The sequence below is a fragment of the Echinops telfairi genome, unplaced genomic scaffold (assembly GCF_000313985.2).
Source record: "Echinops telfairi isolate 266 unplaced genomic scaffold, ASM31398v2 ScPeMD7_18;HRSCAF=68, whole genome shotgun sequence".
In the NCBI taxonomy this organism is placed as follows: Eukaryota; Metazoa; Chordata; class Mammalia; order Afrosoricida; family Tenrecidae; genus Echinops; species Echinops telfairi.
The window spans coordinates 37,967,646-37,981,448 of record NW_022103915.1 but is presented as its reverse complement, the minus strand read 5'-3'; the positions used below and the strand labels follow the sequence as shown (position 1 = coordinate 37,981,448).

General features: G+C 45.1%; 1 protein-coding gene across 1 annotated transcript in view; it reads right to left on the bottom strand.

The window, feature by feature from the left end:
* Positions 1-6,182: 6,182 nt before the first annotated feature.
* The window catches only part of ZFYVE26 (zinc finger FYVE-type containing 26), a 77,798-nt gene continuing 70,177 nt past the window's right edge, over positions 6,183-13,803 (bottom strand). The window contains exons 39-41 of the mRNA XM_045287620.1: positions 13,702-13,800; positions 12,727-12,771; positions 6,183-8,340 (exon numbers count right to left, since the gene is read on the bottom strand). Coding sequence (XP_045143555.1) covers positions 8,137-8,340; positions 12,727-12,771; positions 13,702-13,800 — 348 coding nt within the window. The 3' untranslated portion in view covers positions 6,183-8,136. The remainder of the gene's footprint in view (positions 8,341-12,726; positions 12,772-13,701; positions 13,801-13,803) is intronic.

Genomic DNA, 13,803 nt, shown 5'->3' with positions numbered 1-13,803 from the left:
AGATGGGCCTTTGGGTACTGACAGAATTGATGTTTTAACCCAACTGAAGAAGGGGACCAGACAAGGATGCCCCTTGTCCCCACTCTTATTTAACATCGTATTGGAGGTCCTAGGTAACAACACAAGGCAAAGAAAAGACATCAAAGGTGCTCACCTGGGGAAGGAAGAGGTGAAACTATCGTTATTCGCAGATGATTTTATATATGGAAAATCCCAAACCCCCCACAAGGGGAGTACTGGAAGCAATAGAGGAATATGGCAGAGTGGCAGGATACAAGATCAACAAACAGAAGTCTATTGGACTGCTATACACATTGAACAAGACCACAGAACATGGGAGTCAAAAAGGTAGTAACCGTCACAATAACCAAGCACAAATTGAAATACCTAGGGATATACCTGACTAAAAAACCCAAAAGATTTGTATGTGGAACACTATATAACACTATTACAAGAAAGCAAGAGTGACCTCCACAAGTGGAAGAATATCCCATGCTCCTGGATCAGAAGACTCAATATAGTACAAATGTCAGTTCTGCCCAAGGCACTATATAAATTTAATGCTATCCCGATACAATTACTATCATCTTTCTTAAAAGAATTGGAAAAACTGATAACCAACTTCATATGGAAAGAGAAGAAGCCCAGAATTAGCAGAGAACTCAAGAAGAAGGACAGAGTGGGCGGGCTTGTTTTACCTGACTTTAGAACCTATTATACAGCCACAGTAGTCAAAATAGCGTGGTGCTGGTATAACAGCAGATACTCAGACCAGTGGAAAATAACTGAAAATGCAGAAATGAAATCATTAGCAAACAGACAACTGATCTTTGATAAGGGCTCAAAAATATCAAATGGGAAGCAGATGCCCTCTTCAACAAATGGTGCTGGAAAAAATGGATATTGACCTGCAGAAAAATGAAGCAAGACCCTTACCTCACTCCATGCACAAGAATAAACTCAAGGTGGATCACAGATACCTCGAGGTAAAACCCCAAACTACTAGGGCCATCAATGAGGGAAATGGGACAAACCTGAGAACTTTGGTGCAGGGAATACAATGCTATCAGAAATAGGGAAGAACACAAATACAGAGGAGGCACAAATCGACAAGTGGGATATACTGAAGATAAAACACCTGTGTACATCAAAATAATTCACCAAGAGAGTAATAAGAGAGCCCACAGACTGGGAAAACATCTTTAGCAGTGACACATCAGACAAAGGTCTTATTATTAAAATCTATAGTACTCTGCTAGCTTCCAAAAAGAAAAAATACTAATTGCCCACTGAGGACATGGGCAAAGGACCTTAACAAAAGTTTCACAAGGGCAGAAATCCAAATGGCCAATAAACATACAAGAAAATATACCTGATCATTAGCCATAAGAGAAATGCAAATTAAAACAATGAGATACCACCTAACATGCTCAAAGATAGCCCAATTCAAAATATCAGAAAGTAACAAGTGTTGGAGGGGCTGTGGTGAGATAGGAACTCTCGTCCCATACTGGTGGACCTGTAGGTATGTACAGCCATTATGGAAATAGATTTGGTGATATCTAAAACAGATGGAAATGGAGCTACCCTATGATCCAGCAATCCCCCTACTGGGCATGTACCTGGAAGAGAAAAAACAAACCACGGCCAGACATCTGAGCTCCAATGTTCATCGTGGCACAGTTCACAATTGCAAGGAAATGGAAACAACCCAAATTTCCATCATTGGATGGATTAAAACTGTGATATGAAAAAAAAATTTATAAATTATCAAGGGTGAGAGGGTGGGAGAGGGAGGGGGACAATGAGGCGCTAATACCAAGGCCTCAAGTATAAAGAGAATGTTTTGAAAATGATGATAGCAACAAATGTGCTTGACACAATGGATGTATGCATGGATTGTGATCAGTTGTATTTGGCCCCAATAAAATGATTAAAAAAACCCCACCAAACTATGGTACATACATACAATGGAATATTATGCATCCCTAAAAAGCAGTGATGAACACATGAAGCACATCACCACATGGGAAGAACTGGAGGAAATTATACTAAGCAAAGTAAGGCAAGCACAAAAGGACAAGTACAACATGAGTCTGCTGAGGTAAGCTTTAAAATGCAAAAGGGGCATAAAGGAAATGCTACTGTATATATACATTCCTGGGCTGAGGTCCAGGTACTATGGCAGGGCCAGACCCAATCCAGGGATACATAGGGCAGCCAACTAAAAAGGAGGGGAAAAGAATGGGGGGTGGCGTGGGGGATAGACATGGGTAGCAGGGGAACAGGGCACTAACTCATCCAAGGGGAGGGTGTTGTTTATATCTGTTCATGCTGCTGGTAATCACATTCTTCTTGGCTCTGACTCATGGTAAACCCTATGTACAACATAGCAAAAAGTCTCTTGGTTCTGTGCTATCTTCATGATACCTGGCATGGTCATTGGTTACAGCCATTGTGCACTGATTTCCAACATAAAGGACTGATTTCACAGTACTACAATTGTGGGGGACCAGCCTCCCCACAACCAAATGGGCCCCGGGGGCGGTTGTGTAATTGAGGGGTAAATTAAAGCGACATCAGTTAAGAAAGCATGCAAGGACTCACCCACCTCTCAGTCATGACTTCAGGAGCCAGGTCTGAGCCGAGGGAGATGTAATCTCACGAGTTTATATAATCTTGGGCACGCAGGTCACTGTAAGCACCTGTGTTAACAGGAAGGGTTTGTACAATAGGCATACAGGTAACATGAGGAGAATGAGCTAGGGCTGTGCACACAATAGGAAGGGGTGGGAAGGCAAAAAGGTAGCAAGATGGGTGGGCTTTAGAATCAAGATGGCAGCCTAACCTTTGTTGAGTTGGCTTGGCCTTAGGTGTCTTTGAGCTGTCCTCCAGGGGAACAATCCATAATTATCAGAAAGGAGTGGGTCCTGCCGAGGGTGGGATAGACAATAGGATTGGATTGCCTTTGATGGCAGATAACCTTTAGGCAGATAGCTTTAAGCAGTTGACCTCCAAGCACCTTAGATTTGGCATTATTATTGGGGGACATCATGGGGAATGACTTTTACTTAGGAGAATGTGAGTGGAACGCATCCCCAACCCACGAACGTGAAGGCTTCCTCCACTGGAGCTTTGGGCTCCCAGACGCCTTACCATCTGAATGTTGAGCATTTGTGCTCATACTCTCTTCCTGGTCTGATTCCCACATACTATACATGCTCTGTTGTGATTCCCTTGCTTGATTTTTCAGAAGTAGATTCCAGGTCTTTCTTCCTAGTTTGTCTTAGTCTGGAGGCTCCAATGACACCTGCCAGGGCTCAAGTCAGAATGACTGGATGGTAACTGAAAGCACCCTGGGTGATGACTGTGCAGGTATTTGAACTCTGGGTATAATACCTTGCAGCACTATAGCAACATACAAGCCACCACAGCATGACACACTGATAGAGGAATGGTAGAAACTGTACAGAGAATGTGCTTTGTAATGGGGGGAAAAATCCAAAGGAACCGGCAACAAAGCTGTTGTTTAGCATAGATTGTGGTATGCCCATACAGTAGAGTATGCTACAATCATGAATAACAAGGCATGCTTGTTGTGGTGAGATTAAAACATGACCAAGATTATTAGGCAAGGGGAAAAAAGCCAAACATTTAATAGTCTGCATTATTTATAGTCTTTGGTGCAAATTAACATGTGGTACATTTTAGATTTTTCTGGAGAAAATCACAAGGAATTCTTCACCTTGGTTACTTTTGAGGAAAGAGGTTAGGGGAATATGCAAATGAAAAAGTCCACTATTGCTGTTATATTTCTATCCTTTATGCATTTTTTATAATTGGGTTATAGTATTATCTTTAAGTGAAAATGCTTGTCAATTAAGGATATTAGGCTTTCGTTGCATGATGGGACTTCAAAAAATCTACAGAAAATGGAATCAAAAGATAATGAAAACTTCTCCCATATGGTTTGAAGTCCTCTATTTAGGTAACATTTCACCCCTTAGATTTTGATGGTCTTTTACATTTTATTGGTTGTAGTTAAAAATTATTTTCATAAGCAATAAATATGGATATAAAATTACTTCAAACGTTTCTATCTGCTTAGACTTTTCATACCTCATGACTACCAATAATTGTTTCTCAAATTATTTGTTAATGTGGAGTTGATCAATGAAGCGATTGTAAGATGAGTGTTTGAGGTGACGGAAAGGGTTTGGGCAACTATCAGGAGGTTAGCAAATTCCTTAACGTGATGCAGCAGAAGAAATAGGGTCTTCCAATGAGGAAGCTGGGCTTCAAAACCCCAATTAGAGTAGATTCTGACTTATCAAAACCCCACCAGTTGTACAGGAAACTGTGCTCCCTAAGACTTTTCAATGATTGAGATCTTTTGGAAGTAGACTTCCAGGCCTGTTTTCTGAGGTACGTCTGGGTGGATTTAAATCATCAACTTATTGGTTAGCAGCAGAGCGCTTAACCATTTGTGCCACCCAAGGACTCCAGTAGGGTGAAAGGACGTGGCTTTTGGCTGGTTGTATATTTGATGCATGGTCGGTACTCAAATCCTTGAATGAGGGGGAAGAAATAGTCAACACAGGGAACCCTTGAGGTTCTTAATCTGGGTGCATGCACAGTAATAGTGATGGTGACCATGAAAGGACGATCAGGCTCGTGTGGAAGAGGATGTGTTCCATTTGGATGCGCGCATGCTTCCGGTGAAAAGGGAACCATGTTGATGAGGTCCAGGAGGCAGCCAAAGGCAGATCCAATGCTCAAGAGCCGTGTAGGTGACAAATTTGGCTTAGCTCTCCAAGATGAGATAAAGATGATTGCTGAAGGCACAGATTTTATGAGAAGATAAGAGTGTCAAGAGAGAAGGGATAGAATCTTTGGGAATTTCTGTCTTTAAGTGGGATGAATAAGATGTAGAGCCAGAGGGAAGTCCTGTGTAGGATGGCATTTGGTGTGGCACTGTGGGATTTTGATAATGGTCGGCTGGGGGGCTGAGTAATGTTGAAGGAAGGGGTCCAAGCAGAAATGAGAACATGAAGTGGACAGCACTCTGAAGGAAGCAGTCAATAGCCAGATGCTGAACACACTTGTTCAAGTACAAGCCTCAAGGACGTGTCAGTCAAACCTGTCCAGGTGGAAGAGGGAATGAGAACCAAGAAAACCTTCAGGGTTACTATGACTGTTGATACTTGGTTGCTGGGGTGTTCAGAATGTACTAGTCTTTCAACTACTTTGCTTAAGCTTCAGCCAAGAATATCAGGTACCTTTGTAGCATCTCAGGCTGTGAAACAGGGTCAATGATCATCCATCCTAAATTTAAGTTAGGTGTTCTACTTGTCTCTGTTGGGATGCACCATGTCTGCACTGATGGCTGAAGGTCTAGTTCATTACTTTTGTGTTTGCTGTGGGTTTTTTCAATTGGGAAACGGGACGAGATCCCATTTCTAGGAAAAGAGGCAATGGCACAAAGCACTGCCCGCAGTTCAAGTGTCATGTAAAGTTTGCCCCCAAGAGGCAAGAATTTTGCCAAAGAGGCAAAATTAAGATTCTGATGATCCCTAAAACCCTACCCCTTGTTTTAAAGATTCTGAATTTGGCTTACACACACACATACACACACACATGCTCATGACAGCTAAAGGAAGAAAATGTTCTAAAATTGATGTGATGAATGCACCAATCTTTTTAATAAACTTAAACTACTAAACTGTGAATATTAATAAAACTATAAAAATAAAAGAAAGAAAGAAATAATTATAGCACATCCTCCCCATGGAATTCGTTAGTCATGAATTCCTGGAACTACCCTCGAGTCTGATTAACACTGGTGGCATCTGGGAGGGGACTGGGTAGATGAATAGGAAGAGACTTTTCTTTACCTTTGAGACTCGCTGACCCTGCTGCCCATCTCTGCCCCAACCCCCAAATGAAGCAAATCAAAAACAAGTTGTCTACTGGCAAAAAATTGTATAATAGTGTTTATCGTGGATAAAGCTTGAGATAAACCTTAACCAGAGTGTCATAAGATCGATCGATCATGTGAGGATCATTCAGAGATCTGATTTTTTCCCACCTACCTTTTTTCTTCATACAGAATACAAGGGAGAAAGAATGCAAAGAGTAAGAGCCAGATAGCTTAAAAAAAGAAAAAATAATAAGAATGCAGGTAAGAGCATGTAGGCCAGAGACTTTATTGTGGCTTCTTTGCAGTACAGCAGTCAACACTTCAGTATGTACAGATTTGCTCTTTTTCTCTTTTTCCTGGAGCACCGCGCGCGCGGTGCTCCCACGCCTTTAGCTTCATTTGATGTCAGTTTAGTCCAACGGTTGCTGATTTTACACTTCAGCTAGTGACAGAAAGTCAGGAAGGTCTGGGTTTAACAACACAAATGAAGGGCTGCAAAAGTTGCAACCTATTAGTATAAAGTGCGTCAGGTCAGTGCAAAAAAAAGGTGGGGGTACTCAGAAGGAAACATGGATGCCAGGGAGCGAGCGTTCCTGGGAGACAGAACCTTTGTGACTCCAGGAAAGTGAAAACACTCATCAAACTTCCCCCAAAGGGACCTAATATTTGCGTGGCAGTATTTTCCCTCTCTAATAGGGTTGAAACCTTTAATCGGACAGATGCCCACACAAGCTGCTTATTTTGTTATTAAAAACTCGACTTGGAGTGAAATCATAGGGTTTCTAAGCACCAGAGATGCTAAGGTCAGTTTCCAGTTCCTATGGCCTCAGCGGCCAATAATGCAAGATCAGCAGGCGGAGTGCTGGTGGTGGGAGGCCCCTCGCTTGCCAATTGAAGTCACTGACAATGACTGACCCTGACTAAAGCACAGGCCCATCTTTGGTAGAAAGACAGGTTAACGCATATCCGAGAAGCACTTCACCCAGTTTCCCACCAATGGGACTTGACCTTCTCTTCACCCATCATTCTCTTGTCCCACAGGTTTAACTCAGACTCTAAGACACAGAAAAGAAGCACACGACTTTCCCAGTGGCCCCGGTATCCGCATGTTCCTCCCTTGGCCCAACAGAGTCTGAAGAGAAGCGGTCTCCCAGCCAATTTGAGGGGCTCACATAGACCATAACTCAATAAAGTCTACCCAGTCAGTTCCAGGATCCTGGGTGCGTCTCCCTTGCTTTTCAAAAAGGGAGTTACATTCTCTTACCCATCAATTTTGCAGCAGGTTTGTTCCAGTAAGTCAGCTCTGTGCTCGTGGGCAACTCACCTGGGGTCCTAACTAGAGGGTTTTGCCTTTTCTTCCCTTCTGGGCTGTTTGACGGGGCCCCTCCTCCCTGGCTCTGCATCTGCAGCTTTCAGATGGTAGCACCCTGAGGATCCTTGACGCAGACTACCTTCCAAAGGTGCCCCTTAACTCTTTGTGCTTATCAAGAGTTTTAGTCCACAGATAATACTGGCCCCACAGCCACCTCTTACTCTTGATTTTCGTAGGGGACACAAGGAAAAGAGCGCCCATCCTTTTGGTGTTGCTTCAGCATTCCTGTAAAAGCCTTGTGCTGAAGAGGAGCTACTAAAAGAGAGAACAGATGACATTTATTGTTATAAATGAAAGAAGAGGTGTCGCCATGAATGTCAGAAATGTTAAATAAAAAAGAAATACTGTAAAATGTTTGCAATGAAATAATTTCAGTTCAAAAGAAATAAAAAGGAGCTACTGCTGTGTCTGTCTCCACTCGGAGGGAGGGTGCAGTTACAAACAGGACGACCCGGGCCAACAACCCACACGCAGGGAAGGTTTTCAGACTGGCAAAAGGCTAAAAGTAAAGTGCCTCTTCTCTCTGGAAGAGTTTCATTTTCTCAGAAATGCTCAGGCGTAAACATGAGGGCACAGAAACATGCACACGTGTGTGCATGTGCACAGACATACACTCACTCACTCACACTCACTCTGAGGTAGAAAGAACTGGCCATCTCCAGACAAACAGAGACCCCACAACTTGACAAAAACATGGCACTTGTGTGAAAGGTCCCACCCATGTCCACGGTGGCATGCGGGGACCAGTCCAGCTCTTCCCAACTGGGGAGCGGAGACACCACGGCTCCTGCAGCCACAGTTCAGACTGCCGGTTTTGTTTTTTTTTTAGCTCCACTGGTCAGCGTCACTTCCTGGAGCCTGAGCCATGGCCTCCCCGCATGTGGCTTGACAGAAGCCACTGAGCACAGATGTCTTGCACCACGGCATCCCCGCTGCTCTGGGCGGCCTGCTGCACCTGCTGAACGAGGGCAGTGGCCCTCGAGTGTTCTTGCTTCACGGCAATCAGGTAAGCGGAACGTAGTTTGCAACATGTTAGGTAGGCCCGGACCTGGGAATCAGATACAGGAGACAATGGGAAGGAGAGCAGCGCCAAGTCTACATCTCCCCCCTTTTGATCAGGAATCTTTTCCAGAGTTAACAGATACATCGGGCAGCATGGAAAGCTGGAGGCAGATGAGACATCACTGTTCTATCACATTTATAAAGCCTTTCAGTGCAATATAACAACTCTTCTAAGTATTCTGGGGACATGGCTTTTAGGTTGTGCTATTTACAGTATAAAAAGCTATTAAAACTAAGAATTTCCAAAAGGAAAAGGCCTTCCCTGCACCACCCTAGATGCTCCAGCTTCATCCTGACCCCACTGGCCTCAACTTGTGGGTGATTATTTGGTTAATGCCTGCCTCTTCAAATACAGGAGCCCCGGTGGTGTTGTGGGTTAGGTGTGTTAGGTTGCTAACTACAAGGTTGGTGGTTCAAACCCACCAGTCACCGTGGGAGAAAAAGGTGAGGCTGTCTGTTCCCATAAAGATGTACAGTCTTGGGAAACCCTACACAGGGTTACCATGAGTTGGAATTCACTCAATGGCAGTGGATTTGGTTTTGGAATTTTTATTGCCCTAAATGGACTTTAAAATCTTTGAGGTAAAAAAATAAATAAATAAATAAAAATAAAATCTTTGAGGTCAAGAACTCTGGGTTGTTCTTCTGTACCTTAAGCTCCTGGTACCTAGTACAGGGCCCAGTATGAAACAACGTTCAATAAATATATGCTAAATGAACGATCACATCCTGCCTCTTCCTTACAACAAGCACATAGAGCTCCCTACTCTAGTTTTTGTTTCCAATATGCTAATTATAAATGATTTCGCAAGTTACATTGTATTCGGGGTCTTAACAGCTTATAAAAGGCCGTTCCAAGCACAACAAATGACTTCTATAAGCCTGGTCCAAGAGAAAGGAAAGTCAGGTATAGGAGGAGGGTAGGAAATTTGTGGGCTAGTTGTCTTCATGAACAACTGCCACTTTTGCCATGAGACCAGAAGAACTGGATGGTGCCCAGCTGTCACTCCTAGACACTGATCCAGGACTCGACAAAGGAATCTGATGACAGGTGGGGGGAGGACCATGCAGAACAGAATGTCATAGTCTCAGGGGATCTAGATTTCCTGGCGCGATGAAGGCTGGATGAACCCCTGAAACTACTGCTCTGACATAGTCTTTAAGTCTTAAGCCAAAAATACCTTCTGAAGACTTCTTAAAACCAAACAAGATCTCAGCTTACCTAGTGAAAAATGTCTGCTTTGGGCATTTTGCTCCTTGAGACAAGGGGGCTTCAAAAAGTTCGTGAAAAATTTCCATCATCTTTTAATTCCATTTTCGCAACCAACTTTTTGTCAGATCAAACTGACAATAGCAACTTTAAAAAATGGTTAAGAAACCTTAGAGGTCAATGAGTTTGGTTAATAGGAGAGGAAGAACTCAGAGAAGGGGGTGGAATTGCTGCACAACTCAAGGAATATAATCGATGTCACTGAACTGTGGGTGTAGACATGGGTTGAGTTGGTGAATGGTTTGCTGGGTCTATTTTCAACAACAACAAAACTGAAGTTTAAAAAAATCCCTTTTGCACAAGGGAGAAAATATAAAACAAAACTTCAAATTTTCAAGGAATCCAGACTTTCAGGAGTCATGGAGGCTGGATGAACCTCTAAAATCATGGTTCTGTCATAATCTTTAACCTGAAGCCGACAACATCCCCTGACATCTTCAAAGTAAACAACAGTTCAGCTCAAGTGGTAAAATGTCAGCTTGAGCTGCATGTTCTCTTAAGGACTCTCTCTAGGGGACAAAGTGACAGCAGCAGCAACCTGAAGGATGGATGAGATGGGAACCTCAGGGTGGCATGAGTTGGTTAGTGGGGGAGGAACAACTCAGAAAAGGAGGGCGAGAAGAGTTGCACCCCTCCAGGATGTCAGCAGCATCACTGAATTGTCCAGGTAGAAACTGCCCAACTGGTCTATGTCGTGTCATGCATATTTTCACTCACCACTACCATCACCAAATAATTATTAAAGAAGCACAAATCATCCTGTAACAAGGGATTTGGGAGAGGAAAATGTATACAGTTTGTAAAGGTGTAATAAAGGTCATATTGTTGGGGTAGGGAGCAGCTCCCACCCTCTGGAGCCCTCTCTCGTTCACAAAACCCAGGAGAGGAGGGAGCTGCTTCATCTCTGGTCTCCATCCTACAGCACACTGCTTGGTTAGCCTGTCTCCTGGGCGCGGCCTGCCTTTCCACCATGATAGCCCCTCGTGGCTGGTAGAAGGGGCTCTTCTCTCTGTTGCAATGCTCCAATTTCTTTCTTTTTGTCTTGGTCACTAAAGTTTTTCTTGTCTAAGCTCAACCACAGATACTCTGCCAAAAGGAGATGTCTGCACTCACAAGTGACGCTGTCCTGCCGTGTGGGCATCCCAGCCCACTAAGCACCCATGTAGGTTACACGCATATCACAAATGTGTTAATGTTGATCACACACTGCCAGGGCAAAAGCCCATCAGGAGAAGGACACAGTTTAGCAACTTGTTGCCATGCAGTCAGTTCTGACTCAGTGACCCTATCGGACAGCCCAGAACTGACTCAGGACGGCACCATGCTTCTCTAAGGAAGCAGACTGCCACTCTTTCTCCTGCTAGTGGGTTCGAGCGACCAATCTTGAGGTTGACAGACAAGCTCGTAACCACCTCACCACTAGAGCTCCTAGTTTGCAATGGGAGCCGAGTAAAGCTGGTCTGGGGTCAGACTGAGAGCACGCGAAGCAGCTGCAGAGAAAAGGCAGAAAGGTGGGAACAACCGTATTGGTTTTAGTGCTGTGTCTCCCTCTCCCACGGAGTGTGAAGTTCAGGGAAGTCTCAGGAAAGGACGGCAGACTGGGAACCAGGGACCCGGCCACCAGTCCTGGCTGTTGGTTTCTCATTCTGGTGCTCGGGAAGTGATTCTCCACGTTCAGAGCATCTCCTGTTATTTCCGTCATATCTCATTTGGAGATTGCAGTAGTAAATGAAGAGATGTTTAGACGATGTTCTTCCCACTTGTGGTAGTTAGATTTTATGCCGACTTGAATTTGTGGGAATGGGTAGGGGTAGAGCCCAAACTGTCCTTGGGGGTGTGGCCTTTGTGTAAGAGTGAGAAACACTGGGAGCTGCTCTTTGCCACCTTGCCTTCCTGCTTGCTGGGATTCTCTGTCTGCTTCCACGGGTGGCCCCACGTGGGCCGCCCAACCATGGGAGCTGTCAGCGCCATCGTGCTTCCACTGACTTTGGATCTATGCACCTACTGGCCTGTGAGCTTCCTGCATCTCGCTTCCCCTTCCTGCAGCATTGGCTGATAGCTATGTGAATCTGAACAGTGCTCTGGCTAGATCGGACCTATGAACTTGAGTTGGACTGGGTTGGGATGCCTTCTTGATGGGAAATTACTTCTTGATATAAAGTTCTCCCTTCTATGCACACGAGTGCCACTGGGTTTGTTTCTCTAGACAACCCAGCCCGACACACTACTCAACTGAAAAATACCCTGAAAACTCAGTCCAGGTCTAAGCAGTGTAGCCACAGCAGCTCTGCAGTGGTCTCCGGAGCTGTTCGCCTCTGATATTGATTTTCTACGTGAGGGACTCATTTGTCCTGTCATTCCCTGGATGGTGGCCAGGACAGCTCAAAGTCGGCCTTGGTTTTTTGTGCCTCTCTTGGTGCAGGGCAGGAGGACTGATTCCGTGGGTAGCCTCCAAATGGGCAGCAGGTAGTAATTTCATCTTGGCTGGCACCCATCTCAAAGGCAAAGGCTGGCCAGTTTCTGCCTGTAGGGAAAGAGCGTCTTGGCCTTGGAGGAGAGGCTCAGCATGGAGAACGAGTCACCAACGGACATTCCCGTTCTTGGGAAGCGAGTCTCCACATGTCAGAATGTGAACAGCATTCCTCTCTCATGTCCATAGGATCTCCTTTGGATATTGCAGAAGGAAGAAGGCCTAAAGGTTGAGTGGGCATTTCTTACAGCAGAAGGTACCCTACATTCCTCAGGGTAAGGTGCTAATGAACAGCACCTTAAGTCTGCTGTTCCATTTTTTTTTGAAGCACTTGCCCATCTGGGAACCTCGTTCCACTCATCACCCCAACAACACTGGTGAGGAAGACAATATCTCAGAATGAAAAGCAAGCTCAGGGGCAGCTGAGGACACCTTTGTCTTGGGGATAAGAGAACAGGAAGGCGGAGGTTCATGTAGTTGGTGTTCACATAGTCCCCTAGCTGCTCCCTCTTTTCTGCAGCCCTATCTGAGAATCAGTTCCACCTCGGGAAACCAAAGAAGCCGGGCTACAAGGCTATGGTGCTGACGTGGAGAGCCGGGCGGAAAGACACATGGGGGATAGATCTGCTCACCTTGTTGTCATCGTTGCGGATCGCCTGGATCAGGCCCTCCAGCTCCTGTTCAGAAGAGAAACACAGCCGGGGTCAGAGGGAGGTGAGCCCCCCAGCCGGAAGCCAGGCCCCCATCCAGTCTCAGCTTGGCTATTCTAATTAAGAGTCTGCCTGACTCTTGACTCTTCTTTTGAAACAGAAGCCCTGGTTTAAGAGGGTCACAGGAAATCTAAAGGGTAACATAGCTTGGGAGAATTGACGAAAAGGCACAGCTTCCAAGAGGCCTGTCCTTGGTTCTCACACATGGGCATGGTTCCATTCACCCCACAAAGATGCCCCTCGGGGCAATTTTGCAAGCAGCATGTTTTGAAACACAAGGAGTGGCTCAGCTCTGTGGGGCATGAGAGATACGTAGGTTTAAGCAATATTAACCGATGGGACATGGAGTGACGGGTTCTGGGTACAGAGGTATCACCATGGACTGGACACTGCAGAGAAGCGTTGATTGGGTAAGACTGTTCTTGTACAGGGGTCTGAAGGCTATCCTATAGAACTTGAGGTAGTGTTGGAAACAGAAAGTGAGTGAGTGTGTGAGGTTGTTATGGATTGAATTGTATGCCTCTCCATCTGCCCCCCAAAACTATGTCTTATAAATCTTAACCTATACGCCTATGGTTATAATCTCATTTGGGGACCGGCTGTCCCTGTTATGCTCATGAGGCAGGATGACTGTACGGATTGATCTCTTATGAGACAGTAGAGAGATGAAGCAATCAAGGAGGCAAGCAGAGATGGAGAAAGCCAGGGGCCAAGCCGCCTGATGATCACCAAGGGCTATGGACCTTCTCCCAGAGCTGCCAGAGAAAGCCTTCTCCAAGAGCCAGCACCTGAATGGAGAGGTCTAGCATCCTAAACTGTGAGCAGAGTAACTGTCTGGTTGTGGTCCTTGTTAGAGCAGTCCTAGGAGACCAAGAGAAGACACTGGAGTGAGCTTACCTGGGGGGGGATTCTCTTGAATGCTTCCAGGCAATTGAGGAGGATGGTGTCCCCATCGCTCTGGGCTGCCATGCCGGACTCACTGACACACTTGAGCAGCTG